At 37.7% G+C, this 20,250-nt stretch overlaps 1 protein-coding gene across 1 annotated transcript in view; it reads right to left on the bottom strand.

Moving 5' to 3' along the window:
- rorc (RAR-related orphan receptor C) overlaps positions 1 to 10,800 on the bottom strand; it is a 36,901-nt gene extending 26,101 nt beyond the window's left edge. Inside the window, exon 1 of the mRNA XM_084089530.1 lies at positions 10,256 to 10,800. Coding sequence (XP_083945656.1) covers positions 10,256 to 10,310 — 55 coding nt within the window. The 5' untranslated portion in view covers positions 10,311 to 10,800. The remainder of the gene's footprint in view (positions 1 to 10,255) is intronic.
- Between the last annotated feature and the right edge of the window lie 9,450 nt (positions 10,801 to 20,250).

The raw sequence follows: 20,250 nt of genomic DNA, 5'->3' as shown, positions 1-20,250 counted from the left end.
ACCATTTTAAGCACCCCTTTTCACTAAACATTTGTTGAGTGTTAAGGCCTAGGACCCTATTCATGAAAAATGCAGTGTTATTCCCACACCTACACACACTAAACAACTAAAACGCTAGAACATGTGTGTGTATACACAAACGCAAATGTATGCTTTTATTGGAATAAAAAGCACAAGCACACGTTAATCATTCACATGAAAAGCCCCCTCAACCCCCATCCCTGCCCACACACACGAACACAAACAGCAATCTCCGTTGTCTGACGTTTGACCACACTTTGAGAAAGTTCAGATTTGATGCTGTGTTGGCCGTTTCCGATGGGTATTTTTAGCAGTGTGTCTGTCTGAAGACACAGGGCAGGTACGATAAGCATCGCAGGGAAGAACACTTGGCCTCTCTCTCTCTTATTTTCTCTGTCTGTCTCTTACTCCGACTGTGTCTCTCACTCTCTCTCCCTCTTTGAAGGGCTTTGTGGCTTTTTGAAAAAGTCACTTTTGCTTATGTAGCGGAACACACACAAATAGGTGCGTGGCGACTTGCAGACGTACTCGGAAACAAAGACTCTCAAAGCAGGTATTTCACAACTCCGTCTCACGGTTTGTCTAATAGCAAAAAAATGACCAGTGCAGTTTTTGGTCAATAGGGTGCTCGATTCTGCTGATTTTCTCTAATTCGTCAAGAATGTGTGTGTTTTCAAGTGTGTGTACGTTTAAAGGTGCAAGAGAGCAGCGGGGTTCATCGTTTGATCACAGATTAAAGGATTCTCTGCAGCACCTGAATCATCAGTGTGATATAAGGCACCATGGTAACAGATCTAAATGCAGTTGGATAACACAGCCAAGTCCTGATTACACTGCTTATCGCTCAATTCTGGCCAACTAGCACAGTTACTTGATCACACCCCTATTCCGGGACCAGAGAGAGAAAGAAAGAGAGAGATTTTGACGGCTTGCGGTAATGTCCTTTGAGACTGTTTGCCACTGTAAAAAAATAATAATTTAAAAACAATTGTTTAAAATCACACTTATTCAGAACTATCACTATGTATTTACCATGATCATTAAAATAGCATTTTAAAATGTATGCACATGTATCTACAAATTATCAAATGGCAATTAAACAAGTCATTAAAACAAAAAATAACAAGTCTGGACACACTGAAAAACATACAGATAGAGAAACCTGACATTTGGGCCTCTGTTATTAGTGCCTGATATAAATCAGTTCATCATCACATCAGTCATGCTTGCACTGAACAACACTTGTCAGGTGACAGCTATAGCATAAGTATATCCTCTCCTACACATTTAATGGGGCTATACAAAATGGAACAAAAACAAATTTATTTGAGATGTTTGTTCACTCGTCAACTGTATTTTATTTTTTTCGCAACCCTTGCTTTGATCAACTATCCTCAAGTCACATTTTATTATTGCAGTTCAGCATTTTCATGTGATTTCACCAAGAAGCTATGAAGACACTGAAGTTTGCAGATCTCATGAGATCACGCTGAACAAAAACACCTGCATCGTATGGATGGATTCGGACTTAAACGTGTATGATTGGCCACTGTGTTCATGCTGTCGACAGACATGTCTGTGATTGGCTATAACCAAAACACGTTGTAAATATACTTTTGCCGCTCTTCACAGAGCGCATGATGACAATACGCACAGGAGCATTTGAAAGCAGCACCTATCAGCGGGTACCGAACTGAGTTGGTTCTCTGCACTTTTGGTATTTTGTTCAGCATCGACTTGGTGCCGAAGTACCGGTACTTTTAACGGTTTCACTTTATTTTGATGGTCCCTTTAACACATTCTGTTGACTATAAGTAGCGTCGCACCTACATGTCTACTAACTCTCATTAGAGTATTAGTAGAGTATTAGTAGACTGGTAGGGTTAGGGTTAGAATGAGTTGACATGTAGTTGCAAAGTTACTTATAGTCAGTAGAATGTCTGTTGGAGGAGCATCACAATAATGAGTTAGTAGATATTAAGCAGACACTCTACTAATACTCTAATGAAAGTTAGTTGACATGTAGTTGCAAAGCTACTTATAGTCAACAGAATGTTCATAAGGGACCATCAAAATAAAGTGTTACCCTTTTAACAACACTAGCCCAGGCAAAAGCTCCCCATCCATCTTTAAAATGGCTAAGAAATGTCTGTGTCCAGTGTGAGCATCTCAAGACTTGCCTATAGAGTTATGGGCTGGAAACAAAGAAATAGTAAATGGTCAGTCACTCTTGGCTACATTGAGTATGTGATGTATGTCTTTGCATTTATAGTTAGATTTTCATCTACTTCCACTCAAAGCATAAGCTGTGGTCTCTTCAACCACCTGGATGATGTAATGGCACCCATAATGTCCAGGAACAGCCAGTGTCCCCATTACTATAATGGTGCATTAGGACCCACCTAGACTGCAGGACACCTGATGACTTCTCTAACACCTCTAACCTCCACAATCTGCATCCAAGCTGAATCTCATCCCACTTACAATATTCCTATGACATGAAGCAGTATATGAAACAAATTCAGTCATTAGCAAGTGCCTTGATCATCACATTATGTCACCACAGCTGATCATCATTCATTAAGTTGATTGTGCATTTTCCTTGAAGCTGTTAGGATAAGTACAGCAATGCTGACATATGCACTTGTTCTACATTACTGATGACTTTATAGACTGAAAAAGAAAAGGAAGGAGCACTGGTGATTTATTGCACTAACATTTTGACAAAGAAACAGCTTAACCCTGCTTAGCTTCAATGGGTAACCAGTCAAGAACTGCAGGGTGTTAAGCTTCTGGAAACATCAACCGTGAGGTGGCAGTTGTCCTCTATTGTTCCATAAGAAGTCACTGAGGACCCCTGCTGCTAAACAAGAGAAATCAACAAACAACAACATCTTATAAAAAGGAAACACTAACCCTCCCTGAGAAACTTGCTTCTAAACAGTAGGCTACTTTGAACTCAACTGGCTGCGGATGAAAATGAATGTAAATGGATAACTGTAAAGAAACATCACAGGCCATCAAAGTTATTTCAGTTTTCAATTGACAACCATTGACACTATCATGAGTCTCAAGATTTGCCTCATCTGTAGATTCATAAACCGCTATAAGGTAACACATGCCATATTGTCGTTGAGTGTCATTACTTTGTGGTTTCCTTTTGTCTCTCACCCATCTCTTCCTCTGTTCGGTCTTTAAAGTTCTTTCTCACTCCCACCTGTATAAAATCTCCCCCATGTTTAGTCAAATGTCACACTCTGCCTACGTAATCGTTGTATTCAAATATTTGCTTGGGAAGAAACTGCGAAAGTGTGTTGCAATGAATGTGAAAGCAGGTAATCTGTGTAGTGGGGTGGTGGATGTAAGCTTCTGGATCTCAAATTAGCCAATCGGCTTCTGGAAATAGATCAGGAATCCAAAGACACTCACTAAACACTAATCTGTCCTTTAATCCAGATTATGTCCATTCTTACCACACACAGAGGTATTTACAGTATTTCTGGCAAGGTTATGTGAGGGAAAGTTAGAGAAAAAGAGACAGATAATCAGAAAGAGGGACTGAGAGAGATAAACTGAGAAAACACTGAATGAGAAATGAGTCTTAGGGTTAGTATCACAGAGCCATCTAAGCGGTAAACATCAGAAGAGTTTGAGTGAGATTTTTGCAATCAGGAGCGGAAAATTGTGGACATGAACATTCACATTAAGATGAGGACTAAAGGGTGGTTAAACCCTCAGTAATAACGTTTACACACATGGCCTAATTCTGATGAAAGCGGAGTGCTTTGCTTTCTCAACAGACTTGGCAGTTATTAAAACATTCACAAGAAAATGTCAGAGGGTCAATAAAATTATTATTTGATGACTACTGTGTATAGAGGATAGATTCAAAAATCATGAAGGCAACGAGATACAAAAAAAAAGTTATCAGTAGGGTCTACAATCTTAAATATAGGCTATACAAATTTCAATTAGAACCAAAAACCATTTTAATCTGTTGCTGTAGAACATTTAAAAGCCATTTAGACTATTTATTCACGTGTTCTTTAGAAAATCATGTACAGGTCGAGTACTAGAGGAATGTTTGGAGTAGGGATGCACCGATTTTTTTTTGGTTGATACCAATACCGATTTTAATGGTAATTGGTCAATTTTGATATTTGTCAGCTTTTGTCATTAAAATAGATTACACTACAGGGCCTTTGAATGCTTGAATCTGATTGGTTGATGAACAAACACACATACAGTACAGGCACACACACGCACAGAAACATGTCGTCAGCGCTGCTCTGTCGATTTTATCAGTAAAATTGTTTAGCAACATAAAAGCTACATGACATTTCTCACTAGCGATGTAATAACGGCACTGTTCTTTAAAAAGATAAACTTAGAGATTCGGTAATAGAGATGCTGCTGCCAAAGGCTGTTGAGAGTGCACTATGCAAGATTTGTACCTTAATATAACAGCTTCGAAATCATTTCGATGGTAAACGATGGTACTTTTTATATTCAACTGCCTAAAAACACAACAGGGCTCAAAACCTGTCTAAATATAAGCTTTGGAAGCATATAAGGAAAAAAAAAATCAACATTATGTCCCAGGCCTGGTGTCATTCACGCTGCCACCGGGCAGTGTCCTTATTGTCAAGCCCTGCTGTATTTTGTTCAGATTTCATTTTGTTTTAGCACGTATTTAATTATTTTACCGAGAGAAAAACGTTGGATTATGCAAGAGATATTATCCAACTCAGTGTCTTCGTCTATTAATGTAGACGTAGCCTAAATTCTTGACTTTGTGGCATCTTCAGACCAATTTATTGATTATGTATCCTCCATTTACAGGGGAAAAGTTACCACAGACAATAATTTCAACAATAAATTTCAAAGAAAAATGGTTTGCAGGGAGGCTAGATGTTCTCTAGATGGATGAATTCTTGGTTATGCATTAAAGATATAATTCATGTGGGTGGATTTTCCCTTTCATGTATTTTAGAGCACATTGTGGGAAAGTTATTGTGCTTACTGCTTTAAATAGCAGGGTATAACTCAGCATAGAAAAGGTGGATAAGTGATTCTATCATAATAGTCTCATGTTAAAACATAATGTAAACATACCTTTGAATCAGCATGTATTAATGTTAATCCAAAAACCATCCCCCATATACTTCCATTGTAAGAGCATTACATGGGTTATTCCAACTGAGGAAAGAGTTTAAAATATTGTCTTAACCACAGATGCAGATCTTAACTTATTCTCTGTTAATGGACAATATCCATAGATTGGTCTGAAGAAGCCTTTTACTTTTTAAGTGCCCTATTATGCTTTTTTAAATGTTCCTAATTTTGTTTTGAAGGTCAAAAATTTATCTAAATATATATATATAAAATATACATTGCACATCCGATCTTTTCTCACAGTGTCTGTAAAAACTTCTTAGCTACAACTACAGTGTTTGAGGGAGGGTCAAAGTAGACGTCGCTCACAGGCAGCCAATGAAGACCATAGGCTGGCATTATGCATATGTTACAAAACTAAGTAGATATGTTATGGAAGTGAGACTAGAATTACCGATGACTCGTTTCAGCAGTTCAGAATCAATTTTTTCTTTTATAGGAGACAACTTTATTTGTCATGCACTTTGATCTTTAAAACTTTGCAGAGCTTGTACATTCAGAAGCAGCTATATTACTGCATGAAAGGTATATTCGAAAAAGCAAAACAGGGGAACTTTAAAAGTGTAAAAGTTTTTGACTGAAAATGTAAAGACGTTGAGAAGCACTAGTGTGTACACAGGTGAACACAAGGATGAGATGTTGACTCAGAATAGGAAAGTTAGGCTTATATGATGTACGAGAGAGACAAGTACACTGGAGCAAGTGGGAGCTCATCAAAGAAGAGAAGCAGACAGAACAGAATAGAAAGTAAATGTGGAGGAGTTCAAAACAGAGGGAAAGTGTGTTCAGATGATACAGTGAGAGGAGCAAAAAAGGAGTGTCAGATAAGGGAAGTGTGAGAACATGTGGATGAATAGCATGTTTTAGATAGCGCTACATGAAGAGAGAGGGACGCTGACAGGACAAAAACAGAGGCATGACACAGGGTTTATGTATTCTCAAAATATGGAATTATATATTTGTGTTTGTTATAAAATGTGTTTGTTATAAAATTATAATATTACAAATACTGTCAAAAGCCAATTGTCAAACTATTCAAAATTTCTAAAAAATAATTTTAAAAGATTTTTAAAAAAGAAAAGAAAAATATTGTCATATGAAACACAATGCTGAGCAAACCTATCTTGCATTATATATTAAAGGTGTGTAAAAACCTTTCATACCATTTAGAATAATACACAAACAACTGAAACTGTCCCAAAATTGATGATTTGATAATAATTTCAATTAAATTGAATGAAATAATCCACCTCCCACGTAATGTTTTGCCTAAACTCATATTGCATGAAAGGGTTTAATGGTTAACACACCACACTGCGTGTTAACTTCCAGTTTAAACAGAATAAGGTCACTGAACAAACTGATCTCGGCAAAAGAATGTCGTAAGAGTGACATAGCCAGAAGTTCAACTTCAGATAACCCAATACACCAGTTTCCAATTAAAGCAATACTCTTTCAGTTGAATAAGGCCCTAAAGAGACCTATTGGGTTGCAAGTTCCAAGTAAGACACCCTTGAGGGAATTTCATTTCAGTAACTAAAGTATAGTCTTATCTCTGTGCTACTTGGTCAATAGGTATCGCTTTCCTTTCCTTTATTCCTCTTTTATTTCCCTGACTTTTTGTTTCATCCCTCAGTTCTCTGGAAAAACAAGTGAATCTCTAAATTCCTGCCACACAACTGGTAATATCTGTCATATATTTAACATCATTACAAAAATGTGCTCACTTTTCTGTAGCCTACTATTCAAGCCCTTTTTACAGTTTGCACATACGTGTTTGAATTTCAGGTACTCCATAAATTTAATCTACAACCAATTGGCTAAAAGCAACAGTAATAACCTTACAATTGTCAAGTTGCACTGTTATTTGTACTTGAGTGACATGTCAAGCAGTGACAGCAGCTATATTCCATCTAAAAATATTTAAAACTTTTTTATTATTCTTTTACTCAATCAAAAAGACTACACAAAATGGTTCCAAAATGGGTTTTTTGCAGTGATACCAAATAACTATTTTGGGTTTCCTTTTGGGCAATGGAAAATTACCATTTATTTGGTACCTTGACCTTGGAACCTTTATTTTTAAGAATGTAAATAGAATTTTTGTATACTTACAAAAGTTAATTTGTCAAACCCATGGTTTAACTCCCAAAGTTAAAGTCCCCCTGTAGTCAATAATTGTATCCCTTAAAACTCATCTTTGATCACCAAAATTCTATATTTAAAAGTTTTTTTTCCTGTGAAAAAAATTCTTCTTGCCTTATAGCTTGAATGTAAATACTACACCCTTTCTTCATTTAGTAAACGTAGAATCATGAATATGCAAATTAGCCCCGCCTCCACTCACACCAGCTCAAATATCCACTAGATCAACTTTTGGCTTCTGTAGTAAACGCTGCACAATGGCAAGTGGAAATACTGGTTTAATTCAGCCATACAGTGAGGAAAATAAGTATTTGAACACCCTGCTATTTTGCAAGTTCTCCCACTTGGAAATCATGGAGGGGTCTGAAATTGTCATCGTAGGTGCATGTCCACTGTGAGAGACATAATCAAAAAAAAAATCCAGAAATCACAATGTATGATTTTTTAACTATTTATTTGTATGATACAGCTGCAAATAAGTATTTGAACACCTGAGAAAATCAATGTTAATATTTGGTACAGTAGCCTTTGTTTGCAATTACAGAGGTCAAACGTTTCCTGTAGTTCTTCACCAGGTTTGCACACACTGCAGGAGGGATTTTGGCCCACTCCTCCACACAGATCTTCTCTAGATCAGTCAGGTTTCTGGGCTGTCGCTGAGAAACACGGAGTTTGAGCTCCCTCCAAAGATTCTCTATTGGGTTTAGGTCTGGAGACTGGCTAGGCCACACCAGAACCTTGATATGCTTCTTACAGAGCAACTCCTTGGTTATCCTGGCTGTGTGCTTCGGGTCATTGTCATGTTGGAAGACCCAGCCTCGACCCATCTTCAATGCTCTAACTGAGGGAAGGAGGTTGTTCCCCAAAATCTCGCAATACATGGCCCCAGTCATCCTCTCCTTAATACAGTGCAGTCGCCCTGTCCCATGTGCAGAAAAACACCCCCAAAGCATGATGCTACCACCCCCATGCTTCACAGTAGGGATGGTGTTCTTGGGATGGTACTCATCATTCTTCTTCCTCCAAACACGTTTAGTGGAATTATGACCAAAAAGTTATATTTTGGTCTCATCTGACCACATGACTTTCTCCCATGACTCCTCTGGATCATCCAAATGGTCATTGGCACACTTAAGACGGGCCTTGACATGTGCTGGTTTAAGCAGGGGAACTTTCCGTGCCATGCATGATTTCAAACCATGACGTCTTAGTGTATTACCAACAGTAACCTTGGAAACGGTGGTCCCAGCTCTTTTCAGGTCATTGACCAGCTCCTCCCGTGTAGTTCTGGGCTGATTTCTCACCTTTCTTAGGATCATTGAGACCCCACGAGGTGAGATCTTGCATGGAGCCCCAGTCCGAGGGAGATTGACAGTCATGTTTAGCTTCTTCCATTTTCTAATGATTGCTCCAACAGTGGACCTTTTTTCACCAAGCTGCTTGGCAATTTCCCCGTAGCCCTTTCCAGCCTTGTGGAGGTGTACAATTTTGTCTCTAGTGTCTTTGGACAGCTCTTTGGTCTTGGCCATGTTAGTAGTTGGATTCTTACTGATTGTATGGGGTGGACAGGTCTCTTTATGCAGCTAAGGACCTCAAACAGGTGCATCTAATTTAGGATAATAAATGGAGTGGAGGTGGACATTTTAAAGGCAGACTAACAGGTCTTTGAGGGTCAGAATTCTAGCTGATAGACAGGTGTTCAAATACTTATTTGCAGCTGTATCATACAAATAAATAGTTAAAAAATCATATATTGTGATTTCTGGTTTTTTTTTTTTAGATTATGTCTCTCACAGTGGACATGCACCTACGATGACAATTTCAGACTCCTCCATGATTTCCAAGTGGGAGAACTTGCAAAATAGCAGGGTGTTCAAATACTTATTTTCCTCACTGTATATGTTTGAACCAGAAACTGATTCAGAAGAGGAAGAGTGAATTATTCAGTCTCGTCTACAAGTCGACATGTCAGAATGGTAATGCGCTCTTTACAATGTCGGACACATGACGGTGATTAATATGATAAGCCTTTTGCTTGACTGCGTTATCCAACAGCTAATAATGTGTTGCTAATGTTACACAAACCATGTTCCCGTTCACCATCTCAAGAGTCAGACAGCTGCCTTCTAACAGTCAGCATCCTTACAAACACTTTGAACAACTCAGAACGTCAGTGGAGAAAGGCATGTAGTTCATTATAACATCGTAATATACAACATAATTCACCAGCCACATTGCTAAATGCCAACACGATTTTTCATAACAGAAAAATATACCGGGATAACCTGGCTTCTCTTGAGACTGCCCTGCTTCACAGCATAGTTAATGATATGCTAAAGCCCGCCCACACGTTGACGTGATTGGTCACAAAGTAGTTTGTGACGTCAGAAACACCCGCGATTTCAAACCGCGTTTTGGAGGAGAAAATGGTTTGCACATGGTTTGTCTTAAAGCATAATAAAAACACCACATAGACATATAAACAACATTAAGAACTTGCTTTTCACCACAGGGGATCTTTAAAAGAAATATGACAACGAAAATCAATCAAAATGACACTGCACGTTTAACAAGAATAGATAAGGCAGCACAACACTCTTCTGAATGCACACTGAATCAGAGGGAGAAGTGACAGAAGTCAGAGAGTTGTGGTTTAGCTGGCTCGCTTGGCACAAGCGCTGTGGGTTAGTGTAGGACTGCTGCTGGCACACAGACAGGAGGCACTTCTGTCACATAAGGGGTGTGTATTTTTAGTGCCACTGGTCTCATATCTAACACTGCGTGTGTGTGCGCGCGAGTTTGTTCCACGTTTCACAAGTGTTTGACACTCATACACACACACGTGCAAACTGAGATCATTTCCTACCAATGCAGCAGGTAGCCTATGTTTTGGTTCAATGAAATACACACTTACCTCTCTGAGTGTTGTCGTGGTTCGGGTCCGGCGATGCGGGCTCATCATTTTCCATTACTTTCCTGTCAAAACTCTCCGTGCCAACACCTTATAGTTTAGTTGTGATTAGTGTTTATTATTATTACTAAACTAATTACATAAACTAAAAATCCACTTAAAGGAAAAGAAGAAAACTGCGGACACTTTAACGACCGGGACGCCGCAAACGTTTTAACAAGCACATCGCCATTTTCAATAATCCCCTAAAAGTTGGCTCGACTGGTCAATAAACAAACAAGGTTCAAGTCAAAATCCTCCTCCGCTTCGCTTCGTTGTTGTTTGAATATAACTAACATGCGTAAATGACATTTCAAAAGGAAAGAAAAATTGTTGACCAGCACCGGAGAGAGAGAGAGAGAGAAAGAGGGAAAGAGAGAAACGGACGGGCATTTGTTGGATAAATAATCGACCTAATGGCCTCTGGCGCGCGCAACTCTGTCCAGGCTGGCGCAGCGCTCGAGCTGTCCCGAGCCAGTACGGTGTTATGTCATCAATCATTATGTAATAGGCGCGGGAAGCGCGAGAGTATTGCTTTTAACGGGAGACTGAAGGGTAGTTTAGTTTATGAGCATTTATGTTCGGTCCACTATAATTGTGTTTTTTATTGTATGCTATAACATCACACCATACTACAAGACACTTTTTTTTATACTTACATACATTCTGTTCTATTTTATTTATATTCTAGCTAAACCAAACTAGGCTACATAAACTGGATTAGATCTTTTTTTTTTTTTTACATTTTAATAATTATTATATATATATCTCTCAGATGTTTCAAGTTGATTTTTTTCTTTTATAAAGAGAGCAGTTTCATTTGTTCTGGACACATGGTCAATAATCCTTCAATGAGGTGTTATGTAATGTGAATTCAGCACTGAACTGTTACTGGATAACATGAGGCGACTATGTTAGTGTGTTAATACATTCATTTATTCAACTGTTCATCAGGAAATAAATATTAGTAACTTTATACATCCTAATCCTTATCCACATTATTTTTCCGCCTTATTTTATTGTGGTATTCAATTGTGGTGATTTCTGTGGTCGTGGCTCCTAAATGGTGTTCCTGTCGTACAGTGAGAGAGGTTCAAAGACAGCCGTTGTCACGGTCTTGTGACCAAAGGTCGCCTGTGATAATGTTCTGACAGTGTCAGAGATTTAGCATGATCATCTCACAGTGCGTTTGCTGCTACGACCTACGTCTACTGACTAGCCAATAAAAATGCAGCATAAAACGGCGTATTGATCAACTCGACATGGCGCCTAAACTTAAATCTACTTCAAGCTCCATTTGCAAAATTTGCATGCCAAGTTGGCCTCTTTTCCCTAGCTCCTCTTTGTTTCAGCACAAAAAAGGCCACATTGCAATTCCCCTTGCTCTATTTGTTTACCACTAGCGCATGCTGATTATGTTATATTCTTCTATACTAACTTGCGTCGTAGTCTACGATTCAGGTGTCATCATCATACAGTCTACATACATGTCATACCCAAGTTTATTAGATCCATGTCGTACAGTGTGATTTGTAATTTGCCGAAATAGAAATCACTTTAAAAGCTTTCTGTTGATCAACACAGCGAATATGTGTGTCCAACTTGAACCCGATATGAAATCCGCATGGGGAAATCTTTCGCCTTCATGCATCCGAAAGTGTATCCCGATTTAAATGACTGGGTTCAACTGAGAAAATGTGACCACACATTAAGGGGTCCTCCACTAGGGCAGCAGGGGGTTGGGGGACATTCAAAAACGAGAAGAATGATACAACCCTCATAATTTTTAATAAACAAATTGCTGCTGATATAAGTTGTACTTTTCTTTCAGTTAATTAATTAATTACTGCTATATTAGGATTGGGAGGAGTGGAGAGCGGGGGGACGAGAGAAAGGGTAAAAGATGTTAAATTGAATACCTTAAAACACTCAACACCCCCAAAGGATATTTATTTAAATTATAAGATCTTTCTTTTCTTTTCTTTCTTTATCCTTTTTTCCCCCTCTCTCTCTCCTCGTCCGTTCTTATATTGTTGTTTATCTGTGTTTTGTTTTTTGGTCGATGTGTGTATTTTGTAGAGTTTCTGTATGTATTTCTGCAATGATAATAAAAAAATACAAAAATAATTACTGCTGTATTAATTCATTACTTTCATAATTATTAACAGTATAAAAAGTCTCGACAAAATCAATGAAAAGGTTCGTTTTTGACTAAAATGACTGAACTGCCTTTAAAATGGATCTCAGCGAAGGCAGTGAGATGATGGAAATGGTATTTTGGTCAAACCCAGATTTGACTGTTAACACCATGCATGGAAAATGTCTCCCCGAGTGTTTCGCTGCAGTGTTCCCACAGAAGCCATCAACCAAACCCCACTTGACCAAACACTCGACACCTCTCCATAGATAGAAACCCACCTCAGGCTGCGTCCTACATACATCATATGCAAGGGGCCTGTGGGAGACTACAGGGGCCACCACAGAGATGCAGGTTTAAATATTTCTTTCTATCACTTTAAGTGTGATGCACATCAGGATAACAAGGTGTGTGTGTGTGTGTAAAGCTCCAGCTTTACATGAGAGGTAGTCAACATATGAAGCCACACTGCACCGCATCAGTATAAACACAGATGAGTTTAAAATCTCCACATATGAATGTACACTTCTCTGATGTGGATAATGTGTCATTCATTACCGTAACACTGCGGTGTCAGTCAGTTCTCTTTACTGGAATATATGCAGCAATGTGGAACTTAGATCAAATGGATTTCATGCACATGCAATATGGATATGGTGGATACATCCTCCCTCCTTTCCTGCAACAGGAAAAACCAGATTCATTGCATATAGAGATTACTGGTGCAATCCCAAACTTAACAGGATTAAATTGCTTCATTTTTAAATGTCAATGTTAACACTTGTTTTCATTGCAAATGCATTTAAAATATTGAGGCTAATAGTGATTGATTGACTGATTGATTGATTGATTGATTGATTGATTGATTGATTGATTGAAAAAAGTAAAAATTTGAGAGTGAATAAATAAAAGTTTTTGCATTATATTTAAATATAATATATATATATATATATATATACACTGTAAAAAATGATTGTGATTTTAACAGTAAAAGACTGTAAAAATGCTACAGTGAAAAACTGTTAATTGGTTAACAGAAAGTTTCCGTACTATATACGGTAAATAACTGTGATAGATCTAATGATACATTTAATGTCATTTTACTGTAAAATACCGTTAAATTTACAGTTTTTGGAAGTAAAAACGAACAAGTCATTGTATAATTTACAGTGAAAAAACGTAAATTGACATTCCTACAATTCCCTGCGTGACACTTCACTTTTGATGTATTTTTGTTGAAATATAGGTTTCGTCATAGTTTTCTTAGTTTTTTTATAATCAGTTATGTACATTAGGGTTTTATATTACATTTAATGTTGTTAAATTAATGTTTATTGTATTTTTAAAATTTCATGTGTGTTACCATGATGGTGTTTAATATTTGTGTGAATGACACTGTGCAGCTTCTGTATATTAATATTAACTTTCTTGTGGAAGAACTACTTGTGATGAGCATTGATTAATCGTGTAACTCTCATTACTGTTGAGATTGTTGGTCTGTCAGTGTAATACTATGGTGCAAAACAGATATTAATACTTCAATAGTTCGGTAAATTAACATTATATCATATTACTGAAATCGAATGTTAAATATACATGTTTAAAATGTTAAATTTACATGCAACTCCGTAAGTATGTTTACGGTTTGATGTGTTTTTTACAGTATTGTTCTGGTAACCACAGCTGCCAGTTTTTTTCCGTAAAAACAACGGGATTTTTTTTACAGTGTATATATATATATATATATATAATTTAAATAATTAAATATTTAAAATATTAAATATTTTTTATATTGTAAATAGTACAGAAACCATTTTCCATTTTTAATGGAAAATAGAGTTTTAAAAAGTGGTTGTATTTAGCAAATATTAATTAATTTATACCTATTTTATATAAATATTTATTTATTTATAAAACACTAATTCCTTTTAATTATGAGGTTTCTGAGGTTAAAAATGGAAAATTATTTCTGTACTATTAACAGTATTAAAGTCATTGCAATGTTTATTTTCAGCTGCATTTGTAATAATTATTTTATTTAATTACATTTATTCCCTCAGTCAGTATATATATACAGCTATATATATATATATATATATATATATATATATATATATATATATATATAAAAGAATTATCATATATATTACGAATAACTGGCTGCGTTTGTATATATATATATATATATATATATATATATATATATACACGCAGCCAGTTGTTTGTAATATAAATGAGCGATGGGACTGAGAGGATTTAGTGTGTAGTGCTTACATGTGCATAGGTTGAATATCAGCAAGATCAGTTGGTCATTGCGTGCACACGAACACACACACGCACACACACAAACAAACACAGACACACACACCTCAGACACACACCTGCAATCTCACTCACGTGTATAGAGATGTGCACACATGCACACTGTGGTGGATTTTGGGCTGCTTTCAGCTTCGTGCTCCAAATAAATAACCCAGTTTTATTGACACAAATAGAATCTGCCAGGAGCAAAACAGGGGTAAAGAGTGTGAGAAAAAAAGAGAGATAGGTAGCTAGATAAAGTACAAGTTCAGTTTACTAGGTAAACTTTGCAATGCATCCGCTAATGGGGTGCATGGTGTAAACGTGTCTAGAATAGCGAGCATATGTTCAGATTGACGAGCACAGAACAAATAGATTAGTGTTCGTTTGGCAGAAATCTGTCATGGGAATAGGTGTGTGGTGAGTCTACATGGGTGTGTATAAAGTGGTTTCAGGTATTGGTTTTCAGGTACACTAATCACATCAGGTATGATTTGGTTATGTATTTATGCATATTTTCACACCGATTGCATCAATGACATCAGCTCGTTTTCTTTCTCTCTTCCGAAATATGAACAGAAATATAATTTTTTTTACCAAACTCTACCTCCTCAGTGTAGAGTTTGGACTCATCAGTACTGGTCACTTTACAAGTGATGAAGGTTTTTCTATCCTCTATTTAATACTAAGTGCAGAATTCCTCCCTATGTAAATAGGCTAATTGCCACACAGGAAGATTGTCTGACATCACTTCCTGTTTTAAGACATAACATGGGACTCCCCCATCCTTCACAAATTAGATAGAGTTCACTGTGCCTTTAAACTGTGGCATTCATAGCACTAGCTTTGATGGAAAGTCCTCAGCCAAGTCCTTGACCAAACATTTTGATTGACACAACCATGATTTTCTATTTTATTTTAATTCTAGTATTAAGTGTGTAAAGCTTTTTTGGCTGCCTGGTTGAAAGTTACAGATGGCCCCTCTCATTTTCTTGCCATTTCCATTGTCACTCTAAGACGGTAGCCTACATAATAGTGGTCATACAGAGAGCAGCAGACAGTTATGATGACTTTTTAGGCCACCTCGGAAGTTAGCATCATCACCCTGGTTTCCTCAACAAAATCCAACAAGATTTTTCCATTGGCTTTTGGGTTATTGAAGAAAATAAGCTCTGTGACCAACAAGAAGTTTATGATTATTAGGCCTACACGTTGTTCATCATGGTAATCTCCATTAAGAACACAACTTTTATGAATTTTGAAACCTATAATACAATCGACAGAAGCAAAAAGCTAAATGTAGAGTAAACAAACTACACCACAGTTGCATGACTTCAACATCACTAGCCTACCTTAGAGTTTAGGACCGCAGAGCTGCCAATTGACCCTTTTCACACGCCACACATCCTTTTTCTCATGCAGAGAAAAATCACGAACCAAAGAGGACACTGACAGACAAGACAGGTTACTTTTGATATGAAACAAATTCTCAGCTCTCAGATTCGGTCAATTTTATTACAAAATTCAAACAATAAATAACGTTACCTTCTGGCACTTTTAAATGTGACAGATCGCTGTAGCGACTCAGTTCAAAAGGCACAAGGACCCATCTCTCTTTACTAGCCTACTACTTAATAGTAAATAAACACGAATGATCAATAGGTATGTTGAAAGATACAGTACAACTTACCTAAATGTATATGCCTAATTACATAATATCGACCAATCAGTGTTTTTCAACCGTGGAAAGAGGTCAATAAAATAGCTGGAGTAGCTAGGCTACATGTCACATAAACGTTACATTTACCTCAGGAAAGCCATTTAATGACCATAGCATTTAATATACCATACCTTTAATTATACCAGCTGACAGGGCTCTCTGTAGCCTATGTTTACAGCATTAGGTGAGATTTTCTTTCTTAAGAAAAAATAACATGTATCTGCTGTACCTAATATGTATCCAAATTGAATCAAGATCGGAATAAAACCACAAGAATTAAATTGAAATTGTAAAATGTGTATCAAGCAATAATAAAAGCAGTAGCAATACTGATTATTGCACCATGCTGTCACCAAACTTAATAAAATTATGTTTAGTTAGGCTACCAAATGTTTTGACAATCGCAATAGCCTGCACTTATTGTTTGTGATGCAAGTTTTGCATCCCCCCCCAATCCCCATAATTCTCACTCCAAGCTAAACTCAAAAGTTGGCAGCCCTGCCTCCTTGCAGTCTTTATTGTAAAAGATTTTCTCTAAAAGTTCAAGTTATAATAGTTTGCAAGAGTGAGTAGTGAGTAGCTGAGTAAGTTTACCTGTTCAGCGTGTTGATGTTTCATATCCCTGACAACCTCTGTAGTCCCTTATGCCACTTGTTAGCAACCGCCTTTTTAAGACAAGTAAAACCTTTTTTTTAAAACACAATGGGGAATTACTGATGTATTGAGCTTGTGTTTACCACAGACCAGCAGGCATTTAACCAAAAACCAAGTGCTAATATGCTAACTTGTTTCCAGGTTTTGGCCTACAAAAATACGTCATCCCTACAGACTTCACGGCTGAAGTCCCGCGGCTTAATTGGGAACGGAAAGAGCGACATCTTCTGGACACAAAGCGACATTGAAGATAGGTTCCCTTAATTACTTCACCCAAAAATAAAATTGTCATCATTTAGCCTACTCATCCTCAGTTTGTTTCAAGCCTGTATGAGTTTCTTTTTTTCTGAACACAAAAGAAGATATTTTAAAGAATGTTGGTAATCAAACAGTTGACAGTAGCCATTGACTTCCATAATAAAAAAATGGAAAAAAGCCAATGGATGTTAACTGTCTGGTTACCAACATTCTTCAAAATATCTTCTTTTGTGGTCAAACTCATACAGGTTTGGAACAACCTGAGGGTGAGTAAATGATGACTTTAAAAATTGCAAAATTTAAATTTTGGGGTTAACTATCCCTTTAAAGGAGACATATCATGCTTTTAAATTGTTCCTTTTTACATATAAATCATACATTTGTAGTCTATATAAAGCGGAACTGCAATGCTTGGGTCTGAATTCCTCATTATTATAGCTCCACAGGCCCCTTTTCTACCCCCTTTCTGATGTGCGTCTGAGAGCAACTCGTTTTGGTGTGGTCTCTTTAAATACAATTGAGACACTTCATACCCCGCCCACACTCGGTTCAACTCCACCCCGTTCGGCCATTTTTGTAGTTTGATAGCAGAGATACGATTATCTAGCGGCACAGAAACTTTTTATTCAACAAAATGTCAACAACGGAAGACTTGTCCAGCCAGCCTTACATGTTCGAGCCAGAGTCGGAGCTGGAGCGAGATGAAAATGAAGACGACGAACTTGTAGAACAACGTCTTCATATGGATGTATCGCAATGGTGTGTACTGTATTTACACATGAAACTTTGGTCTTCCGACCTTTTACCACCGTGTCGATTTATTTTGATTAATATGTGCGAGGGAGAGAGAGCAAGACAGCGTCTAGTTTGGAGACGGTGATGTCTTGTTTACACTTTGGCCTGGCTCTGAAGAGAGAGAGTGAGCGCGCGCACGACCGGGTCTCTCTCTCTGCTCGTTCTTTCAGTTAAACATGCGTCCTGTAACAAGCGCGGCAGTTCATCTACATTAGACGGTGTAATGAAGCGTGTGGGTTACTACATCCAACAACCGAACATTTTAACTTACCCTCTCGTAACTTCTGCATCCTTTAGCTTGGACTACAAAACTGCAGCGAGAAATAAAAATGGCGGATTGCTCGAAGTGTTGGGCCGAAAGTCAATGTCCTTATTTGGCAGTTCCGCTGCAAATACTGTGACGTAATAGTTCAAAAAACGTCATAGATAACAGAAAAATCGGAACAGGTTGAAAAATATGACCAAAACAGAATATAAAGATATCAACGAAGCACCTGAAGATAATAATTTCATATTTTCTGTACTTCTAAACACTCCAAATATACAACAAAATGCATTTAAGGGCTAAAAAAGTGCATTTGGCATGATCTGTCCCCTTTAATGTTTAAATGCATTTGAAGGACCCTCTTTCAGAAATCAGAAACACTTTGTTTGAGGTGGTCAGATGCAAATATTTAGGCTACAACAGTGTGATATTACAGTCAGTTTGAAAGCTTGGTTTCATCAAATGCACTTTTTGCAGTTTTGCTGAGGTCGATTTTTTTAGATCTGAAACAACACATTTTCTATTGTACAATGACCTTTTATGTTATTTGATTCTTCGTGACCCCTTGAAGGACTGAATGAAAGTCTGGCGTTTTTAATCAGCATACATGTTCATTGTGTGGGTTACATCCCTCACATTTACACTACAGACATTATTTACAGTGTGCCATAGGTGTGGGCTAAAGATCGTTTTGGTCTATTCTTGTGTCTTAATGATGATCATAAATAACAAAGTATTTATTCATCCGAAGGAATGAATCCTTGTCTTTTTCTTGTAAAATTTCAGGAATCACCTTTTCTGCTCTTTCTGAAAGTGCACTTGACAGGCAGGAGCTTTGTGCCCCACATGAGAACTGACCATTAGCGCATATATTTTATACATTTGCTTATCTTTTACCAATTTGATGGAAGCCCATCCACATCCAGTTGGTGTTAGAGAGGAAAAGAAAAAGAAAAAAGAAAAGAAAAAGAGGTTCAGGTTGTGGATATGGAGGAGGAAGACCCCCTCAGGATGAGGAAGATGCTCAAGGCACTGATTTAAAGTCCCCATGAAATCAATGGCTTTTAGTATGAATAGGTTAGCCTTACTGTCATCTATAGTTTCAGACAGTGTCAATTTATTTGCTTTCCACTGGAGAGAATGAAGTCTGGTTTCAGGTTAGTCACACGAACCGCCTCAGCACGCACACAGTCTGCTCCGGTTACCTAGCGTAACCTCGGTTCCCTGAGAGGAGGGAATGAGACACTGCGTCATCGAAGATCAAAGAAGGGGACAACGCCAAAACGCCATCCTCGATGACGCAGTGTTGAGAGACCGAGTCGAAAGGGAACTCCAAGTGAAATAGGGTGGACCTAACATAATGTAGTAATGAGGGCATTTTATAACTTCCCTAGCAATAATAATAAGGTAACTGCACACATTTTCATTTATAACAATTTCCACACTGACTGATTGATGACCCCAGTGTACTTTCTCTGCCTTTTAGAGCTGCCAGTGTCCAAGAATGGCTCAATTTCAGAGCTTCCTTTCTCAAGCTGCACCGGTTGCAGAGCTTCTTGCCCAGTGATGTTCCTGTCACTGCCCAGAGGTTCCTCATGGACCTAATCAAAGTCAGTGAACCTCATGGCCTTTCCGGTCCCGGTCACTGTCATAGTCTCAAAGTCAGCAGCCAAAATCGCCTCAGTCCAGGGCTGGTGTCAAGGCCACTTCAGTCCCAGAGATCCCTTTCTTGCTCCACTCACAGACATTCTTTAGGCAGCTGTGGTTGGAACCTCAAATGATCCAAAAAGGGTTGTTTCAATTTTGTCAATTTTCAAAACACAACCAGA

Source organism: Abramis brama (assembly GCF_963993115.1).
Source record: "Abramis brama genome assembly, chromosome: 17".
NCBI classification, from domain to species: domain Eukaryota; kingdom Metazoa; phylum Chordata; class Actinopteri; order Cypriniformes; family Leuciscidae; genus Abramis; species Abramis brama.
The sequence above is the reverse complement of the archived record's forward strand: the minus strand, read 5'-3'. Positions and strand labels throughout refer to the sequence as shown.